Source organism: Macrotis lagotis, chromosome 8 (genome assembly GCF_037893015.1).
Source record: "Macrotis lagotis isolate mMagLag1 chromosome 8, bilby.v1.9.chrom.fasta, whole genome shotgun sequence".
Classification (NCBI taxonomy): Eukaryota; Metazoa; Chordata; class Mammalia; order Peramelemorphia; family Peramelidae; genus Macrotis; species Macrotis lagotis.
This window is the reverse complement of record NC_133665.1, coordinates 98,582,605-98,609,556: the sequence shown is the minus strand read 5'-3', so window position 1 is coordinate 98,609,556 and position 26,952 is coordinate 98,582,605. Positions and strand designations below refer to the sequence as shown.

At 38.9% G+C, this 26,952-nt stretch overlaps 2 protein-coding genes across 10 annotated transcripts in view; both read right to left on the bottom strand.

The window, feature by feature from the left end:
* MAP4 (microtubule associated protein 4) overlaps nt 1-26,952 on the bottom strand; it is a 223,737-nt gene that overhangs the window by 21,968 nt on the left and 174,817 nt on the right. For all 9 annotated transcript variants that reach the window (XM_074197700.1, XM_074197696.1, XM_074197701.1 and 6 more), the window contains 2 exons: nt 3,464-3,564; nt 2,425-2,643 (listed from right to left, as the gene is read on the bottom strand). In XM_074197700.1, the coding sequence (XP_074053801.1) occupies nt 2,425-2,643; nt 3,464-3,564 (320 nt within the window). The remainder of the gene's footprint in view (nt 1-2,424; nt 2,644-3,463; nt 3,565-26,952) is intronic.
* On the bottom strand, nt 17,851-26,056 carry LOC141495872 (uncharacterized). The gene has a single exon (XM_074197710.1). It carries the CDS (start codon nt 22,645-22,647, stop codon nt 21,118-21,120), a length of 1,530 nt encoding a protein of 509 aa, XP_074053811.1. The 5' UTR covers nt 22,648-26,056; the 3' UTR covers nt 17,851-21,117.

The window sequence follows — 26,952 nt, the reverse complement described above, 5'->3', positions numbered from 1 at the left end:
AACAAGGGATGTAAATCTCATTGCTATTCCCCAAGATAATACTTCCATTAAGGGAAACTCCAAATCCAGAGTACAACAGCTTCAATTTTGTTTTTACTAAGAAAGAAATAAACATATTGGGGAGCTCAAATATAATAATAATAATAATAATAATAATAATAATAATAATAATAATAATAATGACAATAATTAGTATTATTGGTGATAGTTTCATGATGAAAATGATAATGTTAAGAGTAGCTAATATTTTGGGTCAATTTAAGGTCTCCAAAGTGCTTCTTCATTTTATCGTCCTATTTATTCTATAAACCCTGTAAAGTAGGGTTTACAGATGTGGAAACTGATGTTAAGGGAACCTGGCCCAAGTCATGCTGTCCTAAAAACTGAATCAGAGGCTTAATCAGAATTTGGGTCTTCCTGAATCCAAGCCTGGCACTCTTCCTAGTTGTAAGAGAAAGGTGTTTCACAGTTTTCAGAAGTGTTTTTGAAAGAAGAAGTGAAAGGAAGTTCAGTAAGGATAAGAATGCTCACCAACACTGGGAACTTTGAAGATGTGAATTTGTTGTTGACAATGCATTAGAATTTTACAAATATAATTAATTCAAGCAACAGTTCTTAAGGAAGCATAATTCCAAGGCAATCATTAAAGGATTCATTATCTATAATTCAAACTTACATAATAGAATCCTAGAGATGGTAGATTAAAGACCAGGCAAACTAGGTGGTATAGTGAAGAGAGCACGAGCCTTGGAATGAGGAGGACCCAGGTTCAAATTCAACCACAGATACTTGACATTTACTAGCTATGTCACCCCGGGCAAGTCACTTAACCCCTCACCTAAACAAACAAAAAGAAAAAAGCCACTTTGGGGAGTCCTGGACCTAGCCCTGCTCGAGGCAATGGAGATGGGGAGTCTGAAAGCATCCACATACCCTAACAAGGAAGTTTCACCCCCAGGAGGTACCATAAGGATGATAATTCACATCCAAACCAAACTCCTGATTCCAAGTGGAAGAGTTCTCCTGAGAGGCTGGAGCTATTGCTGCTGCTGGGACGGAGAGGAGGTTGGTGTGGAATCAGAGCCACTCTCACAACCCTCTCTGGACTGGCAAAGGAAAGGGTCACCCAGGACTCCCACCAGCTACAAATAGGTAACGTTCCACCCAGCTCTGAAGCAATGACGACTGCTATTCATTCCTACCTCACAAAGAAGCACACTGCTGAGGGATGCTCAGAGAGGATGAAGGAACTTCCCGAAGACAAGTAACTCCACAACAAAAGAGATGAGCCAGAAAGAAAAGGGAGGGCACCATGTTTTTTCACCCCACCCTCCCATGCTACAGCTCCATCTGTTTCATACTTGTGATCTTATTTCATCCTTGTAAGGACAAGGTGAAGCAGGCAGATGGACCCCTGGACTACTAATTCTCAAGTAGCAAATGAGACTTAGGGCTCTAGAGTAAATGATAAAAGTATACTTACTATGCTTAGTGTCTCTCCCTGTATATCTGAGGTTTTAGAGTAATTTTAGGTACCTTACACCTTTACTATTGCTTTTGTCATCCAACTCATTTTACAGATGACACTGAATTTCAGAGGCAGAAAAGACAATTTAGACCACACACCTGACATTCACTCCACCACATCACATAATCTCCTTAAACTGGTAGAACAAATAATGGGATGAAACTTACTGTTTTAGCTACCCAAATTGTAGAAATATAAAAAGCAAGAAAAATAGTTTATCTCAGAGCAAAGGAGTTAAAATAAAATTGAGAAACAACAAGGTAAAGCTAAACAATTATCCTGGTAACCAAGAGCACTTTCCTGTCTGTTAATAGGTTTATGGAACTGATGGAGAGATGCTGCTCTGAAAACTAAGATGATCTCTTAGATTTGGGGGTTTCTTTCTTTTTATTGTTCATACTTTGTTAGAGCTCCCTAAATTTTTGAAAATAAAGGACAATAGAAAGTACTGAGAGCAATGCCCTTTTATTTACTAGTTTAAAATATGGCCAATGCAAAAGGTGAATATTTAAGAGTTAAGTAACAGTGAATGAAATCATGAAATGTAAAGCTAGCACCAAGTGAGAACATGTATTTGAGAGAACAGATGATTCTAAGGTCAAGTCATAATTTAGCTGGTCAGTGAATGTCCTGCAAGTGCTTTCACCATCAAAGCTTATACAGACCATGAAAAGTTCAAAGTAGGACAAAGACCAGAAAGATATCTCAGAGTTTGATGGTTGCTCTAAATTGCCTCCAAACTGACTGAAAAACACATATTTTTGGAAAACCTTCTATCTCTAAACACAACAACATAGATGGCCTCTTTCTCTAATTACCACTCTGGTGTTCCTAAAAAACTTGAAAAAGTCTGACTGAAGGACTTCCCCATATCAAGTGCTTGGGTGATCACTTACCTTTGGTTTTCCATCTCTTGAGATTAAAGAAGACCGGGCAGCAGCAGTGGCGGTGGAAGGTCGTTTGGGTGGGGCAGCTGGCGCTAGGCCTGGAGCAGGGCTCATGGGCTTTTTGCTTGGACCACCAGTAGTGGTGGAAACTGGACGCTTTGGGGTGGGAGTGGGCACTGATTTAGTTTTCGGTGTAGCAGTCTTTGCAGACGGAGTAGTGGTTGATGGCTTTAGGATCGTTGGTTTATTTTGTTTTTTTGTTTTTTGTTTTAAGAAAATCATCCAATGATATACACGCACACACATACAGAAGAACAAAAACAAAATTTTTTTAAAAAGCATAAAGAGCATATTTCAAAATTAAATTGCAAGCAATGAGGACATTTTAGGAAATGATGCCTAGAGCAAAATGAAAATTAGCAGTCTGTTTTCTGAATTCAATAAATGAAATAGAGTTAAACTACAATACAGGTAAGAAAATGGGAAAGGTATCTTGGGATATGATAAATTTAGCAAAGATTTTAGGATTTCCAAAGTTGATACTTTAAATTTACTAAAAGTCACATTTTGGATTCAATTTCAAAACTATATCCTTTAGCTGGCAATGATGCTACTAATGAAAAATATTAAATTTATCCATGCAATGATTGTGCCAATGTGCCTATTAAAGTTTTTAAACTTTTTAATGACTATACCCAATTTTGATTACCTAAGGTCAGCTGAATCCTTTCAAAATACTCTAAAAATAGGCATTTCTCTTCCTAAAGAATAAGATCAACATCTTCTGAGTGTTTCAAAAGAAACTTAAGAGTAATGAGAATAAAAAATGGAAAGATAAAGGTTCTAGAAAAGGAGAGTACCCTAGGCTTTTTAAAAATTTCAATGATATCAACTTTTGTGGCTCTTTTAAAGAAACTTCCCCAAAACTCACCTCAGAACTTCAGAAAACAGAACTTAAATCTGTCTGAATAGCAAAAGAAAATATTATATACTGAAAAAGAAAAAAAAGCTGTAGAACAAGAATACATCAGAAAATTTTTATACATACCTTTGTTTTCTTCTCTGGGCTTGGAGGGAGCTCCTTATTTGGAGGAGCTGTGATGTCATTTCCATTCAAATTTGCCGAGGGTTGAACTTCATCTGGTTTGACTGTTCCAAAGGGGAAAAAAATTAAGCTTAAACAAATGCCTTTTTAACCTATTTCTCTGCTGAATTGTGGTTTGAGGTGCAATAAAGGCAGACCACTAACATTTTGTTCTGAAAAACCAAAGGGATTCTGCTGCTAAAGCTGAGAAGACTTTGCGTTCTTCCCATTGTGAAGGGAGGTGGTTTTAGATACCGGAGATGAGCGCGCCTTTCCAAAGGGGGAGAATATAACCTGACTGGGTTTTACACAAATGGCCAATTGATGGAAGTGGCCCTTGCTGTTTGGTTCCCCTTCCCTGGAGGCCAAAAGGAAAGTTTACCACCAAACGGCTGGCTCCATGATACACAAGGGACAAAAACTTCTTCTATTAAAACCTATCTTCTAGAGTGAAAGCTATTAAAGAGATGGGAGGGAAGCCAGTCGTTCATCCAATATCCAGTCTTATAAAATCACTATTTCACAGTAGGATGTAAAATTAACCTGTCCCAGTTCTAGAAGTGACCTAGATTCCCAAAAGGGGCATCGAAACTCATAAAAACCAAACAAACAAACAAAAAAAAAAACATCAGCAGGAAGCCCATGCCAAAGAACAAAGCACCCTAAGACATGCTTAACAGAACCCTTGTGAAGAAGACACCCTGAATTTCTTGAAAAAAACATCTCTATATTAGGATTAAGTCCTAAGAACTTTTTTGCTATTTATATGACAGGGTATTCATTACTTGGGATGGTACAATGATAGAGAACCCAGCTTAGCTCTTTAAAGCTTGAGGAATTCCTCCCGTCCACCTGAGCCTTCTCCAAGATCAATATGGAGTCAGAACTGTAACAGCATGGAGTCTCAACCATCAACTATTCACCCAACCCTTCTCTCAGTTTCTCCTTGAACCTTTATCTAGTACCCATGGGAAGAGCTTAACTGTAGTAAGCAACACCTAGTTGTGCATTATAATGGTAAAAGCTCCTTAAAGACAAGGTCCACTTTACGGTCATCCAAAATGGAAGAAGGAATTAGGTTACCAGTGGCAGGACATTAATACACAGGCCTTCTTATAGCAAGAGAGGAGAAGAAGGTGGATTCTCAAAGATCTTATTGATCGGACACAACCAATGGCTTGAGTAGGGACCACAAACCTGACCACACAGGCTGGGTGACAGATTATTTTATTTTTTTAGTCACAGTGACCAATAAGTTCTCTAATGGACACGGAACTTAGCTAGCACTGGCTCAACAGGGAGGAAATAGACACCATATGAGCCTCAACTGAAGAAAAGACATAGTGAAGACAGATGTTAATGACATGAAAGTGAATAAATATGTCCTGCTTAGCCCTAGAGAGAAGAACTGTGTAAAATAAGAAGCTACAGAAAGATCAAAATAAGGGAAAAGACTAACTTAATAATTAGTATTATTTAAACAAGGTATAAACTGGTTCATCCCCTTCACCAAAATGTTTCTAATCTTAAAATATGAGTCCTATTGTGTTCAAGAAAAAATGCTTAGAGCATAGCTTAATGTATACATTAATACTGAACACATTGAGTCATTTGGTTACTGAAGCTTCTCTCTCAACATTTTCTTTCCTCTGAAATCTAATCCATTCCTGTGTTACTGCTGTGATGAACTTCATAAATAATCCTAAAACTCCCATTTTAAAAGGTGTTTTTATAAAAATTGTTTTTTTTAGTGAATGGTCATTCTTGGCTTCTTCTCTCTTACACAGTTTAAATCACTGGATGGGCATTGTCTCAACCAAACTGACCAGGGCAAGATCTTAACTTAAAAAGGTCAAGGAGGGCAGCTAGGTGGCGTAGTGGATAAAGCACCGGCCTTAGATCAGGAGTACCTGGGTTCAAATCCCGTCTCAGACACTTAATAATTACCTAGCTGTGTGGTCTTGGGCAAGCCACTTAACCCCATTTGCCTTGCAAAAAAAACCCCCCAAAAACCCTAAAATAAAAAAAAAAGGTCAAGGACTCCCAATGCATCCAAGGCCAGCTCCAGATATTCTGATCTAGATCTGGACCCAGGTGGCTCTGGAGGAGAAAGTGAGGCTAGTGACTCTGCAGAGCCCTGCCTCATTTAAATCCAATTCACTTGCTGTCATGGCATCATCTCTCAGCTGTCAGAACGAAGGACAAAAATCAACAACAATCTAGCATGAAACTAAACTAAAATAATGTTTTTTAAACTAAAGGTTATCTTGCTCTAAAAACATTAACTTAAAGACTATTTTGATGTTATAGTCAGGTCCCAGCTTTTCCTTTTATGGCAAATCCTCACAAAGAGAGCAGGTAGTGAAACAGAAAAGAGAGCAAACATATCAGGTCCTTCTTGTGTTCTGCTACATAATAAAAAGACCTGGATTGGGGAAATGCTCCAGGATGGTAGATACATTGATTCAATTACCAACTGGCCCCAATTTTTCTTGGAATCATGAAGTATGATTTATATTCCATATATTTACCTGTACTGTAATCGTTCCCCAGGTCCCTCCCATAGGTGGGTCTTCATAAGTGGGGCTCCTAGTTTTTCTCCTTAGTGATTCTATTCCTCATCACTTTTCTTTTACATGTTTTTTCAGCTCCCCGTTTGAATAACTTTGTTGTAAAATTTATTTCCTTCAAATTAGAGGTAGTGTACCTCAAAATGGTGGCTTAAATTGAAAATCATCCTGAACTCAAACCTGGAAGCTAGGCCCACTTAGATTCTTGGATGTATCCCCAATTCTCCCTCAAATGGGACCTGCTAGGTAGAAACAACTCTCAGGTCTTCTTTTCAGCTGGAAATAGCCTCAGAAGAAAAAGAGACCTTCACTCAAACTCCCAAATGAAGTTAGTCCTAAACTAGTTGAGTGGGGAATGAAGTAGGGGGCATAATGCACCCTGGGGGAGCATGATCCCCAAAACTACTTCTCATACCCCTATAGCTTATCCTTGCATGGATTTCTCTCTCTCTCCCCCTTACCTTCTGCTTATCACAGCAATCACAAACCTTTTTTGGGTCCTTTAAAAAAAAGAAAGGAAAAAAAAGCATCATATAATTTTAGGCCTAGAAAGGCCTTATGATTTATCTAGATTAAATTACTTCATAAATGGAGAGGCCTAGAAAGGCAAATAATTTTCTCTTCAAGGTCATATGGCCAATTAGCAGAGGGAGGACTAGAACATTAGGTTTTCATTGATTCAACTCAAAAAATACTGCTAGGCACTGGAGAAAGGACACTGTATTCTGTGCAGGGCTCTTCCCATTCCACCTCACAATTAATAGATCCCTTTCCAGTTAAAACAATATCAATTTTTGAATTAAGAATTCTAATCTTAAAAAAAATTTTTTTAAAAAGAATTCTAATCTGACCACTGGATGACAGACACCTAATATTAGTAAACAAGAAAAATGATTTTTAAATCATTAAACAAACTTCTAGGCATTATCTTATTCTTTCTATTAACCTATATAAATCCTCTATACATTCTGTGACAATCTGAAAAGAGACACTGGGTTTTTTTTTTTTTGAAGTCTACTGACTGGAGATAATGTTCTGATGTCAATAAAATAAGTAACAAAACAAAAAAAATTTGGAAAGCCTTACAAATGAATTTTGAAAGAGAGGTACCCTTGGTCCAAGCCCCCCTCAAATCGTGTCACATCCCAAACCAGAGCATCCCTACCATCCTCTTTCTCTATGGCTAGTCACGCTGCTGAAGAGTGACCGATGAAGTCACACCACTGGCCTGACTGGCTTCACCACAAATTTGTTATCTAATTTCAAAAGGCCCTCAGTGCAAGGTTACAATCCCTTCATTCTTCCTCAAGTCTCTTAGCATCCCCATGGTGACTGTTTTAAAACTTCTTTGCTCCTGCATTCCTTTTAACATGTTCCTTGCACTGATACTTATCTACAATATTTAACCATGTTTATGTTATTATTCCCCCAACCCTCAATAGAATATAAATTCTATGGGATAAGAACTGTAGCATTTTTATTTTTGCTTCTTCAACATCTAATTGGAACTAATAAATAGTTTATACAAGTGTTAAAAGTTTCAGGCAGAAGCACTGAAAAAACATACTCTATTACTGACAAGCATTCAATCTGAATTCAAAGACAAATTCAGACTAATTAGGACTAATTTCTAAAGTAGTGATAATCACCCACTTCCCTTATTTTGCATCATCTAAAGACACTGAAATGAGTGGTACAGGGGCAGAGACAGGACAGAGATGGTCCACAAAAGAGCAAGGTGTACTAAACAAAACAAGGTTCTTCAGGGAAGACCAAGTTATGCAAGAATTTGATTGATGTTGTTAAAAATCATGAAAGGTATAAACAAGATCAATATGAACTTGCTTATCAAATCTCAAATGAAAGGAAAAGTTTTGAGACAAATAAAAGTAAATACTAATTATAGTATTTGGGTCAAATGTACAAATACACATGCACAGAAAGTAGTTTAGGAAAATTTCATTTTTTTTTTTAAGGTCAACACCATGGAAGGCAACCCTATTCTCTTTCTTTCTTTTTGGGGGGAGGGAGACAGGAAATTGTGGTTAAATGACTTGCCCAGAATCACACAGCTAATAAGTGTCTGAGGTCAGATTTGAACCAAGGTCCTTCTGACTCCAGGGCCAGTACTCTATCTACTGTGCAACCTAGCTGCCCCAAACCAATTCTTTTTCAAATCTTTTGGTACATCTGTCAAAAAAAAAAAAAAAAAATACAGGTTTCAGTAGACTTTGGGATGATTCAGTAGCCCCAAGTGAAGCATTTTTTTTTCATTTCAACATTTTAAGACCTGAGCAGGATGAAAAACAAAATGTCAAAAGCATATACATACCTCTTTTTCACATAGAACAATCCCTCATTATCTTCTAATTCTTATAATAATGATTCTCAACAATTAACTTTTTCATGATTTAAGTAACTAGCCATAGCAGGTTACATGATGTAAATGAAGCAGCAAGTGATGAAGGTGAGGGAGTAAAGGTGTAAGAGAGACCCTTTCTATCCCTCTTCCAAAGAAATATTTCTGAAATAGGAAATAGAATGAGTTTTAGTGAGATAGGCCATATCCAAAAGGGGAAAAATCCTGGCTTCCAGGTTTGGGTTCAAGATGATCTTCAGCTTAAGCCATTAGTTGGAGGTGCACTGCTTCTAATTTGGAGGAAATGAATTTTACAACAAAATCATTCAAACAGGAGCCAAAAAAAAAAAAAAACCAAGTAAAAGAAAAATGATTAGGAATGGAATCACTAAGGGGAAAAGTGACATGCACTTTTGGATTGGAAAATCTGTTTTGCTTCATGATAGGTATCTGGAGGTAGGTTTTGTTCAATGATGGCAAGAGTGGAAGAGAAAATGAATTACTGTTGATTGGAAAGAAGAATAAAGATGAACCCTAAATCAAGTCCTGATTAAGTAGACCATACAACAAGTCAATCTGTAAATCTCAGTTTACAACCATAAAATGACTCTGATTACCTGAGCTCCTTTTTGGTAAAGGAGCTGCTGTGAACCAAAAGTAGATGTCGCTTTAAACCCTGAGATTTCAGAGAGAAGTGCTAGATCAACAAACTGCCGTATGGACTTGGGCTGCCAAATGGCAACTTGTGGATGCTGCTAGCTTAGTGAAGGTAGCACTGGGAGAAGTGTTTTGTGAATCCCACCAAGAAATTTAGGAATGAGAGGAGTTAATTCCACATTGTGGAAAGTGGATGAGTGAGAAATGAACACATGGAGAATCTTGAGAGATGTGTTATAGAAAATGCCATCCACATCCAGAGGAAAAAACTATGGATTCTGAATGCAGAGCATGGTATACTATGCTTGCTTTTTAAAAACGTCTTTTATATTTTTCTTTCTTTCTCATGCCCCCCCCCAATAGTTTTGGTTCCTCTTTCTCAGCTTGACTGGGAATAGTCAAATGCGATTTTAAATGTACAACCCATATTGGAGTGTTTACTGTCATGGGGAAGGAATGTGGGAAGGGAAGGTAGTAGGAAAATGTGGAACTAATCAACTTGCATATGATTGTATGTTGAAAACTATCTTTGCATGTAATCGGAACATAAATAAGTTTTAAAAATACCATTGTTCTATAAGAAATAGTAAGCAGAATGATTTCAGAAAAACATGGAACGATTTCTAAGAACTGATGCAGAGTAAAGTGAGGAGAATTAGTAGAACACTATAAAACACAGTAATAACAATATTGTTCTATGAACAATTTTGAATAATTGATTCTCAGGATGACAATGATCAAAGACAATCCCAAAGGACTCATGATGAAAAATGCTAAGTACCAGAGAAAGAACAGATGGAGTCAATACAGAATGAATTATATTATTTTTCACTTTCTTTATTCTTTTTTATTTTTGGTTTGACTTTTCTTCCATCAAATAACTAATAAGAAATGTTTTACATGATTACACATGTATAACCTATCAGACTGTTTACAATTTCAGGGATTGGGGAAGGAAGAAAGGGACACAATGGGTTTGAAACTCAAAAATTTTAAGAAATTAATGTTGAAAAAGGTTTTTACATGTAACTGGGAAAAATTTTAAAATTCTTAAAAAAAAAAGTGATCATATTAATGTATTTTGTTTCACCTCCCAGGGCTAGAAGCAGTTAGCAGAAGTTGCAAAAAGGCAAAATCAGGCTTTAAAAAAAGACAATACTTCCTGGTAGCCAGAATTAGATATTTCTGAAAAGAGAATGGGTTGCTTCAGGAAGTAGTATAATTTCTCATCAGAATACTTTGAACAAAAACTTGGATATCACTTATTGGGGATTAAATTAGATGGTCACTTAAGTCCATTCCAACTCAAGGATTTTATGATTCTATCAGCAATATCTATGAATTGATGTGACTGAAAAATTCATCATTTTTCACAATCAAGTATGAGAAAAGCCTCTTCTAGCTATTGGTCCTTAAATAACATTTATTAAGCCCTTACTATGCTGAGCACTGAAAATCCCATCTTCATCCTTCAAATCCTTCTCTGAAGCCATTCCCATGTGATAGAATCTATCAAGAAGGAAACATAACAGAAACAACAGATGTAGTAGACCTCATGACTGAATCAGAATTAATTCAAATGGAGTAACTGGGGAAGAAATGTTCTTATGTAAGCAAATACAAAATACAAGGTTAGAAACAAATCAAGTATTTATTAAGAATTTAATGTGCTTTTATTGGTATAGGAAATACCACCTTCCAACGAAGGATAATACTTTCTCTGTAACATTGTTTTTTGGGCAAACAATGGATGCTTGTTGATTGATTGGAGAGTTGGCTGGAGCACTCAGAGAGGATAAGGGTCATACAACCAGTGTATATCAATGATAGGATGTCACCGATATATATATATGATATGTCTGTAAAACACAGGAGGATGAGATGGGAGAAGGGACTACAAGCTGATTTTTCAACAATTTAAACTCCAATATGTTCTGAAAAGATAGACTGAGCACTGGTTTATCTCCCTAAATTTTAAGACTAGAAATAAGTGCTTTCTCTAGTACTTTAAGTCAGCAAACACCTTCTTCACAAAGCTAAGCAATGACAAAGAAAATGAAGTGAAATGGGTATCTGACTCAAGTGCTCAAACAATAAGAAAAGCCCACATTTATTCAGAGCTCTATGGTTTACAAGACATGTTCCCCACAGGGCTATGAGTACAAGTATTAATATCCCTATTCTACAGGTAAGGATCCAGGGGTGCCTCACCAGCTATCACACATTTAGTAAGCTCACACAAATTTTGAAAAGAGAAGCCAACATACTGTTGCTCAAAATACCTTAGAATCAATCTCAAAGAGAACCCCCCCAAAATAACCAAAGACTCAAGTGCTATACAGTGTAAACTGCAGAGCCTTTTGGTTTTATCGGCAGTAAAGTTAACCCCAATTTGAACAAATCAAGAGACTGATGCCATAGCTCATTCATGGCCAACAGTGTGTATGGGAGAGATGAAGGTTCTGCCTAATCATTGATTCAGATTCTCCCAAAGCCCATCTCAGTTCCATCCCAAAGCATAGGGAGCAACAGATTTCTTGGGTAAAGAAACACTAAGAATCGATCCACCAGAGACCCGACCTGGACTGCTGAACATAACATTTCTGCTAAAGGACAGGCACAGAGAAAAACAGAATTGAAGGCAATATAAATCAATGGAATGGGACAGGAAAAGAAGGCTTTTTCTGGGAAAGGCATGTTTGGAAAGACTTAGGCCTGAGGACCAGATCTTGCTGGCCTCAAGGCTTTTCACCTAGGTAATGAATCAATCCTAGGTTGATTGTATTTTGCTGGATGTCCAAGGACATAGGATGAAACATTCCCTATTTATAAGGGACACAGATACATAAAGCAGTTAAGGACAAGGTAAACTGAGAGTCAGGCCACTACTAGTGGGAATGGAGGAGATGGGGAGCCTGAACTTCATGGAAAGAAAGGACCCATGAGGAAGAAGTGAGGGGGAGAGACTCTGAGACACACTAGGCAGTAAGTACAAAGACTGGTGTGTTCTGAGCAAGGAACAGAGACACGGTGTACAGGAATGGGAGTAACGTCCAGTTTTTTTAATCAAAGGCAACAGGAAGTTGCTGAAGTTGACTTAACGGGGGTGGGGAGGGGGGGTCACGGTCATGTCTGAGCTTAAGGAAAATGATTTTGGCAGCAAAATGGATGGTGATCAGGAGGAATCAAAGGCTTGAGGTGGAGAGATTACTAAAGAGCTTGTTGCAGTAATCTAGGCAAGAGGTAAAAAGAGTCTAAGTAAAATAAGCTAATAGTATATGGGTGGGGAAAAGTATAAGATGTGAGAGATGTGATGATAGGAGTAAGAAGTTTTGGCACAAACAATAAGACAGGGAGAAGGATGACTTGAAAAGTAATGTCATGAAAATCCAAAAAGGAAAGAATATGCAGGGTCAATTATTTCAATGTACTAGACAGGTTCAAAAGGATTAAGGTTGAGAAAAGACCACCAGAGATAATTGGTGACTTGAACTGAGTAATTCTAGTTGTCTGATAAAAGATGGAAGTCAGACTACAAAGGGAAGAGGAGAAAGTGCAAATATCAAGTGAAGACAACTCTTAAAAGATGTTTAGATAAGAGAAAAAAAATTATGGTTCAGTCTAGGGAAGACTTTTTTTTTGAGCACAGGGAGATTTGGGCATGTTTTAAAGTAGTAGGGAAGAAACTAGTTGATAGAAAGCATTAAAGATTGCAAAAGGAGGGATAATTGAGTATTCAACCTGCTTGGAAAAGTAAGTAGAGGGATGAGTTTGAGTGCTCAAATAGGTGTTGTCTTGACAAGGTAACAGGAGATTTGAAACTAGAGAAAGAGTGGGAGATGCCAAGGAATTCTGAGATGGAAGAGAAGATAGGAGAGTGTGTGAGAGTATATGTGCAAGCTCATGCCTGGATACACAAAATTCTGCCTGCGAGAGAGGGAAAAAAAAAATCAGTAAGGTCCTCTTTGAGTTGGGATAGCATAATATGTGGTTGTAAGATAGCAGGAAGCAGGGATGAGTTTTGGTAAGAAAAAAGAAGGTAAAGACAAGAGGGTAAGGGATTAAAAAAAGCAGAGAACGGCATAGGATTGAAAGGATCTCATAAGGTTTAAATTCCATATTATCCAATTCTTTGGGGCAATTAGAAGGTGGTTATGGTCCCATTATTTCATTGAATTGATTACCCATTTGCAAATAACACCTCTTCAGTAAATTGCCTTAATTCCTCTTATATTTAGAGGGTTGTTTACTTTCTAACAAAAAATGTATCACAAACCTAGGAAGATGCACTCATTAGATCATAAAAATCAAAACAGCCAAAATTCTAATCATTAGTTCTAGGGCCTGGTTAAATAAGGTTAATTATTCCAACCCCTATGATAATATTTGAAAGGGCACCTTAGGATACAACCTTGTCAAGAACTATAAAGAAAATATTGTCACACAGAGAAGCATCATAGCTCTGTAACTTCCTTAGTGTTTCAAACTACTGGATAGGGACAGTTATGGAATTCTTAGGACCAGGCTTAAGAATGCCAGGAAGCTCTGATAATAATTGGAAAGACATAAGCCCTCCTCTTATGTTTTATGATTTCATAGATGCAACCCTAAAAATCTTAAAGACCACATATGTTCCCTCCAAAAGGAGAAAGTCTAAGTCTATCATTCAAAGGTCAGTCTAAGTTTTAAAAGACTCAATACTAGGGAGGCCATGAGGCAATCATTTTTTTTTTGTAAAGATACTTATGAAATCTGCTTATTTAAAGAATTATGGTCCTTTACAGCAAACAGAATATACCCATTATTGATGGAACCACTGAAGAACTGAATTTTAACTTCTATAGCCAAAAGACAACTACCACAACAAAACCATGCTAATTTCCATCAGATAGCAAATCCAGATGAATTAGTAAAACAAATCGATTAGAATTTCAAATCTGCCCACTAACACCAGCCATACTTTAGGCTATTGTGATGAAACTTGCAAAAGAAGCTGTCACAACCTAGCTGAAGACCCAGAAATATTTGAAAAGACCTATAATACTTGATATCTTTGCTTATATCAACATAACCCCTCTTAAAAAGAGAACAAACATAGCAAATATGAATTTTACTGCTTAGCATTCATTCTTTCTAATGAATAAATTCAAGCTTCTTGCTAAAGAAGTTTTGGCTAATTAACTTGTCTTTGCCTACAACTCAATAATTAATCATAAATCTGCTGTTTATCTAGGGCACTGAATTTGGAAAAACTGTAAGTCTTGACCTAAAAAGGAGGTAGAAGGGAGGTGAATAGGAAGAGAGTGGAACTAATCACCAAAAAGATATCAGAATTTGGGACTGGACAAATGTGCCCCAAAACATCCCTATTTAACTTGTGAAATTCAACAATTACTTAATAAGGAGAAGAGTAGGAGCTGTATAGATAAAAGAATCAAAATGAGAATACAGAGGGAATTTCTCCTGATCCCAACCTTCACCAAGAAGTCTTTCCCAATTCCCCTTAATAATAGTGTCTTTGTTCTTCTATCCTATCACTGTTGACAATATTTCTATATTCTCTACCAAGTTAACTGGGTCTCTAATCTTTTAGAATACAACTGTAAGCATCAGAAAGACAGGGATCACATCTAAGACTGTTAAAACTCTAATAATATCATAAGGAACACAAAAGTCCTCTCTTTACCCTAACAACACAACCGAAGACACTCAATATATGCACAATGAGAAAGTGGTACATGTATTTTCATCCATTTTTACAAATGATTAAACTAAATTTCAGAGAGGGTTAAGTGACTCACCTACAATCACTTCCAGTTACTAAGTATCTGGAGGAAAGATCAAACCCCAAGGCTCTCCTGACTCCAAATTCAGTCCTCTTTCCACTAAAAAAATGCTGCCTCTCAATTAGGGCCATTTTTCCTCCATCAATACATCAATATATCATAATCATCTTGAGATATAACTTTACCCTCAGAACTGAGACCTATTTTATTACCAAAGGAAAACAAGCAAAATAATTGAAACTATGACTGAAACTGAGAATTCTATGAAACTATGGCCCAGTAGTTCTCTGACTATGCCAAGTTTTCTATGCCAAGAAAAGCAAACTAGCATTCATTATCATCTTCAGGACCAAGATTAGTTATTATAATTACCAAGAGTTTAGTTCAATTTGAGTGTTCTTTTCATTTGCATTACTGTTATTGTCTGTCTTTATGAACTGGTACTATTTATTTTGCTAAACATGAGCTCATTAAAAAAAAAACAAAAAACTTCCTGAATTTACCATATTCATCAATTCTTAACATGCAATATAATCAGTGATGCAGTGGAAAAGTGCATATATAGGGAGTGGAGCTTGGAGGTCTAGCTCTGAGCCTGAGTTATGACCCAGGTACTTCTTCTCTGGCCTTTAATATGCTCATTGATAAAATCAAGGATATAGGGCTCAATGACCTCTAAGGTCCCTTTTGGTTCTATTCTCTGACCATATGATCATTTTTGCAGCCATTCCACAATCTACGAGAATCTATTTTGTTTTGCATTCTTTGCTATCAAAAAAAGTTCCACTAAGAATATGTTGATATTTTTTGGATTTTTATCTTTGACACATTTGGAGTATCTGGGCAGGAGTGGAATTCCTGGGTCAAAAGGAATGAACATTTTATTCATTTTTTCTTTCAAAATTCCAAATTGTTTTCCAACAGGATCTTTAAAGTTCCTGGGTTTCACCAAACCTACCTAACCTCAACAGTCCCCCCCCCCCATCTCTGTCAATTTGCTAGGCAGGCAAAGAAACCTCTGCATTGTTTCAATTTATATTTCTATTATTAATGATTTACAGCATGATTTTATATACTTATATATTTGATCATTCTTTTCAAAACTGTTCATTCTCATCCTCTGGCTACATTCCTCTAACAAAGCCCTTACGGTTATACAGGAGGTGATTCTATGTACATACTGCAATTATGTCTTCTTTGTTCACCATAATTATGAGAAGATAAGGTATTAGTTTCTTTCTGATTTGAAGCTAATCTACAGTATATTTACTAAGACTGACTTTTACTAGCTAAATCCCTAAAGGACCAGCTACTGACTGCTCAGGTATAAGAATTTTTAAGGAAGTTGTGATAATGCAAGTTTTCCTTTGTTATACTCAGTCCCTACATTTTCCATCTAATAGGGTTACAGTATAGCACAAGGGGATCTTACTGATTCACTGAGTCAAGTATTCTTTGCTTTTTGTTTCTATATAATGGAATGCGCTTGGGAAACCAGGTAAAGACTTCTTCAGAGAATAATGTTTCTAAAGGCATAATTAAAATACAAAGGATTACAAATAAAAGTATAATGAAATGGTTCTAAAAATTTTTTTTTAAGTTCACAGGTTCAGGACCTCTGAATAATCTAATTTTTGCATTTTACAGATGAGAACACTGAGGAGTAGGAAATTCAAGTGGCTTGATTATAATGACAGTATAAAAGAACAGAAATAAAACTAGGTCTAACTCTACATCAAGGTTCTTTGTCTCTACTACATCACACTACCTCTGATCACCTGGTATTGTGAGGAAAAAATCAGCATCTTTCTCGTGCAAGAATCATATAGGACATGGGCAAAACAATGACACTGTCACCAAGGTCACCCTATCCCACCTCCCTGCTATGTTCTCACCAATCCCATTTATGAATTTCTTATGGACTTTTGATTATCCGCCTTCCTCCACTGAACAATTCACAATCTGTGTCCTTTATCTTCTTAGCTAAGGCAGTCTTCCAATCATTTACAACAGTATTCAGAACACATATTCTTTACTTAGTTTTATCCAACAGATGTCACACACTTTCTCAGTTGAAAATAAGTCATCTCTATTAAGATTTTTAGGACAGTTTCCCTTCCCCTCACTATCCATACAATGAAACCAAAACTCCTTTATTTAATACTCAAGACTCCAATTTGGACTCACCTCTCTTTCCAACCTGATTACCACACACAATTTTTACTGAATTCCAGCTTTGTTCTGTGCCTTGAAACTTTTGGTTAAGCCAGGTGAGAAAACTCACCATCATTCTGTCTACTCCTCTTACAAATATCAGCTTATATTATTTTCTGATCCTAGTCTTCATCTATCTCAATCCTATTCATAGCTTCAGGATCATCTTCAAGCCTAACCCCAATCAATCAATCAATATGCATTTATTAAGGACATATAATATGCCAAACACTCTTAGGATATAGGAGCACAAAATCAAATTAGTGCCTTCAAGGATCCTTTTTTATAGTGAAAAACAAGTAGAAACTAAGATGGTACCCTATTGATTGAAGAATGACTAGATAAATTTTAGCACATGAATACAAGGGAATTTTAATGTACCATAAGAAATGATCAAATGGATGGTTTCAGAGAAAATTGAGAAGATTTGTTTTAATTGATGATGAATAAAGAAAACTAGGAGAACAACTAATGCAATAACAACAAGACAAGTCCCTTGATTAGTGCAATAATTAATCATAACATGACTGATGATAATTCCTAAAGTCAAATTCCCTCTCAAGTATTGGTAAAGTCTTATTATAGACATAAAATATTGGATTAAGAGATTTATTATACTAATAATATCAATAAAGAATAGACCCACACACATATGACTACATAAAATATTCTCCTGGGAATAAGCCATGCAGCTCCCAAACATGAAGTTTAAATTAAAATAGTGGGTTAAATATTCAGAAAGAGTTCTGGTTTTTCTTTTGGGGGGGGGGGGGGCATCTTTTATTTCCCTCCTTATCACATATGACCAACATTGATATATATATGAGTCTTATCTGCTACAAGTCACATTTAATACAGAACAAAACATTTTTTCCGAGTATTTTCTTGTAGGAAATTCTGGTAATGATTTTAGACAGTTTCCTAGGTACAATTCTTCAACAGAAATGCCTTCAATACAATCCCTTGTTGCCTAGGCATTTTTCAGTTCCTGAATCCTTTTCCCAAGTCCCCATAACAGCTAGTTGTTCTTTTAAGCAAGATGCAGAAGATATATTTCTCATGATTAAGGACAATTTGGAAACCTTTTCTTTCTATTTTAATTTAAATAGGATAGGGATGAGTTATAAATACATTTTAAAACAAATAAATACACTGCTATCCCAATTTCTATAGCTCAAATTTCTCAGGTTTGATTGAAAATCTCTAGGAAGATAAAAGGAAATAGAGGTGGTTATTCCCTTCTAGAGAGTAACTCCTGGATTCTGAATTCTAAATTGGATTCTGACACTGCTTTGTTGTTAAACCTTAGGAAGTCATAACTTAGAATGATAGATTTGAAGCTGGAAAGGAATTTTAGTGCCTATTCCTTCAAGGAAAGAATATTGACCTACTTAATGACTTTGTTGCGCAGGCTAAATAGAAAATACAATTGCCAGGCCTTTAATAAACCTTACATACTACCAAATATGCTCCCAGACTATCAATTAAATTAATTTACACAGTAAATGTGTTTTTTTTAAAGGTCATAAAAGGTTAAATATTAGTTGAGGGAATGATATATATTTTTAAATGGACCAGAAGACTGCACTGGATAAAAGAATCAAAAGATTATAAATCCAATAATTGTCCCTAATTTACTTGCTATAAAGGTATTCAAACATTTATCAAGACCTTTCTAATTGCAATGTATCATTATGGATATGTCTGAATACTATCAACCAGTATTAAAACAGTTCATTGTGATGTGGACTCAGAGTCAATGACATGACCTCTAAAATGTTCAGTAAATGTTCAATTTTGTGTTCGTCCTTGCCCTCCAACACTGATGCTTTAAGAAAATTTCTGAAAAGAAATCTAGCATTGGGAAAAATCTGGTATCTGTTTCTTAATTTTTACAAAAAGTTTAGTGCTGTGAGAAGGGCAAGGATGAAGGGAAGGAGGGAGAAAGGAGAAAAAAAATCCAAAAAATATTTCATAATCTTTTCAGAAGCATCAGAAGATATTTAAAAGGAATAATAATAACTTTGAATGGTTTGAGCAATGGAAGAAAGGAAAAGAATCAGAAAAGGTAAAAGGTAGATGGAGAGGATTCTTGCAATAATTGTTTCTAATACTCTTTATTTTACATTTTAGGGGCTAATATAGAAAACTACCAACTAGATTCCTGGAGTCAGGGAAGACCTGAGTTCAAGTTTAGGCTGGATATTTACCAGCTGTGTGAATCTGGCAAGTCCCTAAAACTCTGAATTGTAAAATGATGCTAACAATTACACCTTCTGAAGGGCTGTTGTAAGGATAAAATGAGATAATACTTTGAAAGAGCTTACAACAGTGCCTCACAGATAGTTAGCACTTAATAAAAGAGGATTTTCTTACTTATTTCTGTCTTTGCTTCCTTCCTTTCAGTGACTTTTTCAAGGTCAAACAGTGCCAGATCAGAGATTAAGACCAGTGATCATTCTCCTGTGGCACATATCATTTCCAAAGTCATGAAAAATTCTAAGATTCAGAATTCCAGTTGGCCCTTGGATGTCACTAGTATTCTACAAGATTCAGGGCTGAAACAGACCTTAAAGGCCAGCTAGCTGAACCCCTCCTCTCCATTTTACCAATAACAAGGTCCACAGGGAGGCTGCGACTTGCCCAAGGTCACCTAAGTAATAATAGAGACAGTATCAGACAGTAGGTCTTCCTTCTATAAATACTATGCTCTTCAAAGTTAGATATTTTAAGTCTGAAATAAAAAATACCTTCACAAACTCATTAAAAGATGCTTGAATAGCCTGGGCCTTATGGTACCCAGTTTGTATAACCAACAGCTATTCTGATAGCTTTAAGATGACCATTAATAAGAACAGGGAAGAATAATTTGCCATATTCCTTACCGAGGAACAAAGAAAACACTCATCCTAACTTCTGATTATACAATGAGTATCTATTAGCTGGATGACACTCTACTAAGGATCTCAGGTTGAAGAGAGAGCAATTAATTCCTGTCCTCAAAAAGCTTTTAATTCAGTCATACAATAATATAAGTAATAACATCAAGGTGCCTCAGCTTATTTTAAGCTCCAGAAGTCAAAGGAAAAAAAATATAAAATAGAAATCAAGCACTTGTTAGGAAGCCACTGCTTCACAAAATATCTGTCATGCTCTCTTGATCAATTTTTCCTTTTCCATAATTCCCCTTACCAAATTATATTTTGGGAGTAGAAGATGGAAAAATGTCATAAAAATGCAGTGGGGGGTTAGAAGGAAATGGAGAAAAGAAAACAGATCCCTAGAAAAGAGACTATTATTCCTAAACAAAGAAAACACACATATACAGAGGTCCTGTCACATTTTAAATCCCAGTCAACTAGGCTTATGAATCATGCCCTTTTGTACACAAACAGGATCCAGGAAAAAAACAGGCTTATTTGGAAAGCTAACAATAGGAGCAGGAGGGGACTAGAGGGAGGGTAGCGGAGGGGACCGGCGCTCAGTCTGCTGAGGAGGCTGTTTATCATCCCCAAAGCCTCGGCTTCTCCCCGACCTCCTCTAACACCCTGCAAATGTACATAAAGGGAGAAAACAAGAGGCGAGGCTGAGGCAACCCTGAGAACCCAGGAAAGGAATATAAAACAACCCAGTTTTTCAGGCTCCTTTTCACCCTAAACAAAAGTAAATGTTCTCAAAAGTACAGGGGAAAACAGTCTTCAGGCAGGCTGGGGATGGGAGGCAGCCACCAGTAATGGGTCGGGCAGGCCAAGGGGAACAAGGAGGCGAATCAGTGGGAATGGGAGCTCTTGGTCCAACCAGGTACAAAGGCAGAGGGGAGGGGAGGGGACGAAGTGAAGGGAGGGAGGTGGAGGTCAAGGGCCAGGGGGGTTGTGTTCTGCAAGACCCCAGGCCCCATCCTCCCAAGCCTCTCCAGGGTGGGCAGGCTAAACACGCCAACAGGCCATCCCAGGCCTCTGCCCCGAATTCCTCCAGACCTGCCCTTTGTTTGGCATGATCAGTCAGAGCCAGCCCCGGCTTTCAGGGGCTGCTTCAGTCCCCCACGCCCCCCCTGCAATCTGTCAACTCAGTCCTCTTCACGGCTATCTGCTGGTTCCCCATGGAGGTAAAATTTAGCAACATACCATCACGTGGTTCCTCTCTGCGCTGAAAGGATGGGGCGCACTGGGTGGAGATGACCTCGATTTCTTTCTGGGCTGCCGGGGGGCCCGCAAAGCCCCTCTCCTCTGCTCCTTCTTGCCCCTTTTCCCTGATGCTCACCTCAGGGATCTGCTCGAGTTTGTTGAGCGGCTCTCTCTTGCCTGAGCTTGTCTGGCCGGGCTGGACCAGCTCTTCCTTCTGAGCTGCCGGTTCTTGGATCAGTGGAAAGAGCTCCTTGGTGGTCTGGCTGGGAGATTCCCCGAGGCTCAGACCGGGGGTCGCTGTCTGTTCCTCGGCCACTGTCAGGGAGCGCTTCATGGAAGAGGTTCGGGGTTTCCGTGCCGTGGGGCTCAATCCTGGGACACTGGTGGGAGACAGAAGGATGGGGCTATGGTCCCCCTGGTCGGGACTCCCGGGGTACTTGTCAGCGAGGTTGAGGACAAGGGGCACAGAAAGGTGGGAGCATTCAGACATGGCCCGCCGGATGGCCTTTCTCTGCTTGGAGGTCCGGTTAAGGAAAGCTCCTTCGATATGACTCGGTTTCTCCAAGTCCACCGAAGAGCCCTCTTCATCGTAGCCACCACTAAAACTCTCTTTTAAGTCCTCCTGGGCCAGCTCCACCATGGTGATCGGGGGATCCGGGAGGGGAGTCTCTGAAGGTGCTGGGGTTGGGGTGATCAGGGATGAATAACTGCTGAGCCCATAGTTGTCATTCACCACTCCAGTCACAAAGCCGTCCTGGGAGGGGGCCCGAGGCTCCTTCTCCCCTGACCCCAAAGCTTCCTGGGGCACCGGGTTGAAGTTGGGGTTCCAGACACTAGTCTCCTCCTCTTTAATGTACTGGGCTGGGCCACTACTTGTGTCCGGAGGTTGGCCCCCTGGCTGAGGCTTGGTCCCTGACCCCATCGCTTGCCCCGGGGTGGACTCGGAGGTTTTCTGGTTAGTCAGGTTCCCCTGAGAGGGAGGGAAGTTTTCCGAGATCAGAGACCAGCTCTGCAGGTGCCCAGGTGCTGCCGAGCACCTCTCACCGGGCGCTTCCTTCTCCCGGGCGGGCTCTTTGTCTAGCTTCCCTTCGAAGAAGCACAGCCTGCCCTGGTCCGGGAAGCCAGCGCTCTTCCCGAGCCCTTCCTGCAGCTGCCCGCCTGCATTCACATTCAGCCCGATCTCCTGCAACTTGCCCTCCGTCCTCTGCCACTCGTAGCCGGTTTTGCTGAAATTACCGGGGGCGTCCATGCAGAGGGAAGGTTCGGCACAGCGCTCCGGGGTCTTGCCTTGGCCCAGCTGGCCATAGGCGGCCAGGGGAGCCGGCTGCTCCTTTGTGAGGGACATCTTCTCTGCCGCCTCTCCCCTCTCCACCAGCCCTGAGCTTGAACACCACCTCCAAGCCCTGAGCTCGTGGGCTGGCTGAGCCAGTGACATCATACCAAGTCCCCAGGATTCATGACAAAAATCCTTTCTCCCAACCCCCCATCTCTCTTTTCCCAAAGCCCACTGCTGCTAAATTAGTTCAATAATTTGGAAAGAGCTCTTTAGCGATTCAGTTTTAAAAATTAACTGCTGTTACTCTTACAGAAAAATACCATTGTTTAACTGAAAAGAGAATTTTCTATAACAACCCTAAGGTATTGAATGCTGCAAAAGATCATACAGAAATGAAACCATAGCAAATGTTACAGACACGATTATACTGGCTTTCAATGATGTATACAAATATATTTCTTGATAAATCCATTTCTCTGATAACTGTCTTCCCCTCTCATCTATTTAAATTAAAAATAAATACAACTAGTTAGTAAATCGTCACCCATCACTATGTTATATACACTTTCCCCTGCCAGACACAAATAATGTCAAAAATGGATGCATCGTCTCCCTGGGGAAGAAAGGGTTTCTTGGTATGGTGACTTATCAAAATTTCTTTAGAAATTACTTAAGATTACAAAGCCTGATGAGCTGTGCCAGCCTTGAAATGACTGTACATGGAAGTGGTATATCAAAAGGATGCATTTAAAGGGAAAACCCTTTTTTATTCCTTTAATGTGTCACTTCTATTTTCTACATCAAGAAACTTGTCACCAAGCACCCGAGAGAAGCACTGTAGAACTGATGAAAGTGGCTAAAATGTAGTCAGAAAACCATCATTGCCATGCCTCCTCTCCTTCCCACTAGGTCCAGACCCAGAGAAGAAGCAGGGTGGCTCCTTTGTCAAGGAACATCATGCTTCATCTGGCATCTCTTCCTTCATTTCTTCCAGGGATTCAGGTCATACTTGTGGAAAACCCCTTTCTTGCTCTGAACTTCTCTTCTTTTTGACCATCAAAAATGTCTTCTGGTCCTGGTCAGTGGCTTCTCCGGTTGAATCACTTCTCCAGTTTTAGAGCCTGCATTAAGGCTTTAGGGTCGGGCGAGGCTCCACCCAGTGATGCCAGGATGGTCAGCCTTGTTTGATCTCAGCCAGGATCACCTGAGAGGATGCCCCCATCACCATGTCCTGGAGCTAGACCCCCTCCATTCTAGATCGGGGAGGATCAGAGTGCAGGGTCCTCAGGGCCTTCTCCAAGGCACCTCAGAGCCTGTCAAACTGCACTGGCTGCCCATTCCCTGGAACCTCCACTGTCCCACCCTGGGGGTTTCTGACAACCCTAAAACTTTCTCAGAGAACTGTTATCTCACAACACAAAGGGGAAGAGGAAGGGGAAGAGAATAGGGATCTAGGGTCATCCTGGAGTCGGGAAGACTTGTCTTCTAAGCTCATATCCAGCTTCAGACAATTTCTAACTGTGGGACCCTGGACAAATCGCTCTTATCCCTGTGTGCCTCAGTTTCCTCATCTGTAAAGTAAACTGAAGAATGAAATAGCAAGCCACTCCCCTATTCTTGCCAAGAGAACCCCTAATGGAGCTGCAGAGTTGGACATGACTGAGATGACTAAACAATAGAACTATGTACATCTCTGATGCTCTCCTCAACCCTGTGAGGCAGGTGTTATTATCCCTATTTACCACTGAGGAAACTGAGGCAAGCAGAGGTTAAGTTTCTTGCTTATGGTCACAAAGCTACTAGGAGTCCAAGGCCAGATTTGAACTGAGGTCATTCTGAATCCAGGCTGGCACTATATTCAAGGCTGTACATTCATGGCTCAGCACTGGATGCCAATCCAGCTTGTGTGGCAGTCATGGCCCTATTGGCATCCCTTTTCCTATTGGCTGACAACTTACAGTTACTTTTCTGTATTGTTCTGACTTGAAAGAACTCATGTCTGTGGCTACTTTTCTTGTATCTTTATCATGACTCATTCTGGGGTGAATTCAGGATATTTATAGGGTGAACTGGGAAGTCTATCTCTGTTCAGTTAGTCATCTTGATAAGAACTAATTCAAGGAGATGTCAATACTTTAGTTAGAAAGTTTAAAATAGGTACCTAAATAATTAAGATGAGTAGTGTCCAACTGAAATGGAAAGACCTGCTGGCAGCAAAGTGACTTAGAAAACTACAAACTAGCACAATCTATGTTGTATTTTTTTGGTATGTTAAACAATTGCCAATAAAATGTTAATCTGGTTCTCACCCACTCCAAGTTTGTAGACAGAACCTGGCCTGTAGGTTAGAGGTGCCTCTGGGGCTAGTCCACTGCCCTCCACAAGGTCCAACCCTGTGATAATGGACTCACTGAATATCATTAGCTTGGAGGGACCTGGAAATGCAATACTACTACTACTACTACTACTACTCCTCTCAACCTTCTTGGCCAAGAGAAGAATGGCTTTGAGCCTATTGGCAGAAAGATGACTGAAGAATATAAAATTTGTTTTACATGAAGTGAGAGCCAGGTCTTCCAACCAGATGCTGTGGGGGCAGGAAAAGTCTGAGAGCCAAGAGAAAAAAAAATTTAAAAAGCCCCAAAATCCTAGTCAAGGTTTTCTTCTCTTTGTTTCTCTCCTCACCCTTCCTGCCACAAGACCAGGTGATGATCATAAGGTTGGCCTACCTCTTTCTAACCTATTTTTCAAGGTTTATTTCAAAACTCACCCTCTCCTGACCATACCTGAATCCAGATACTGTAAGTATGATCGAAGATCATTTGCGACAGGATTAGAAACAGATACAAACTAAGAAGACTAAGGAAAAAGCTGAGATTACAAACAGAAGGTCAGTTCATACAGGCAGAAGGCGTTTATTTAAAAGATACCAAGAACCAGGTCAACTCCTCATCTAAGCTAATTGCCTAGTATAAAGAAACTGAGGCTCAATGGGGTTAAGCGATTTGCCCCTTGGCTACAGACATTAAAGTAGCCAAGCCAAAAGCTGAACCCAGACAAATTTTCTTACTCTAAATTCAGAATTTGCTCCTTCTGACACAAAGTGAATCCTACCTGGGAGGCAGCTAAAAAGAAAATACTAGCTTGGAGTGAGCCAAAGGTACCTAGATTGTCTATACTCCAGGTTATCTCAAAATTTTTCAGTTCAGTCTTTTTGAGGACTGCCTGTTACTGAGGTCAATGAACCCCACTTGTAATCACAGATACCCAAGTCCACCAGCCCTGCCTCCACCCAGTATTAGACCAATATGGGAGATCAAAGACAAACTTCTCATTTCAAGGTCTGTGATTTCACTGTAATGGAAAGTCCCTCCACTTTTCTACCCTTCATCATGTCCACTCTTGGGGGTGCTGTGCCCAACAAGTTGACCCACTTGGAGCCAAGCTGGTGATGAGTCCACTCCAATTATCTGTTTGTTCCTCAGCTGAGAGACACACATTTGTCATGAGTCTGGATAGGAACCACCAGGTAGGATCTGCCTGGACTCTAGCTTCAGGGCACTTGGGTCACCAATATAACGACATAACACGACTGAGTGTTCCAACCGGCATTTCACAAGATCATTGATTTGGGAGTGGAAGTGACTCCCTCTCTTGCCAGATGAGGAGACTAATACTTTTATGGAATTTTTCTAACCTGGAATAAGAAACTTGAATAAGTGGTCTAGTTTATCTATAGCTGTCCTCTTCCATGTTTGTTTAATTTTTTTTAAACAGCTATGATTGAGAGAGAAATCTTCACAAATTTAGAAACCAAGAAACAGGTTGTCTGCTAAGGAAAAATATACAAAGCATAGATAAACCTATATAATAGAAAGAATTAGAGATAATTCTGATAAGAGAGCATATAGTCTAAATGTACACTCTATAAGGAAAAAACATTAAGCAAGAAAAAAAAACACTTAAGAAAACTCAATACTGAGACTCTTATCCCTTGCCTTCCAGACCTAGTAGAGATATAAAAACAGGCCAGATTTATTTTTTGCCAAAATTGCTAATGTAGCACAAAGTATCGTCTTCCTTGGCTCCTCAAATAGAATTTTTTTTCTTGAGGATATGCATTCCCCTACAAGAATGAAAAAAAAAATCCACTGAAATTGGAACTTGTGTCTATTTTAATATATAATGCTGAACTTCTAACACCCACATTTCTCAATCTTTCCTCTGAAGCGATTAATATGACTGACTTACCCTCAATTCAAACTCTTTCCACACAATCACAACATTATTTAATCTGCATCCTCCCAGAGGAGCCTGCCCTTCAGTAAGGGCATGCTCACTTCTTTTCAGGCTCCATAAATAACGCTCCACTTTTCCACCTGCTCTTCTGGCACTCTAAATCCCTTTTCTAAGTTGTTTTTCCTCCATTAGAATGGAAAAGCTTTTGTTTGTAGTTTTATTCTAAAC

Bases quoted from the DNA above. Each gene is read 5' to 3' on its own strand.
- LOC141495872 (XM_074197710.1), bottom strand. From the start codon at position 22,647: ATGATGTCACTGGCTCAGCCAGCCCACGAGCTCAGGGCTTGGAGGTGG.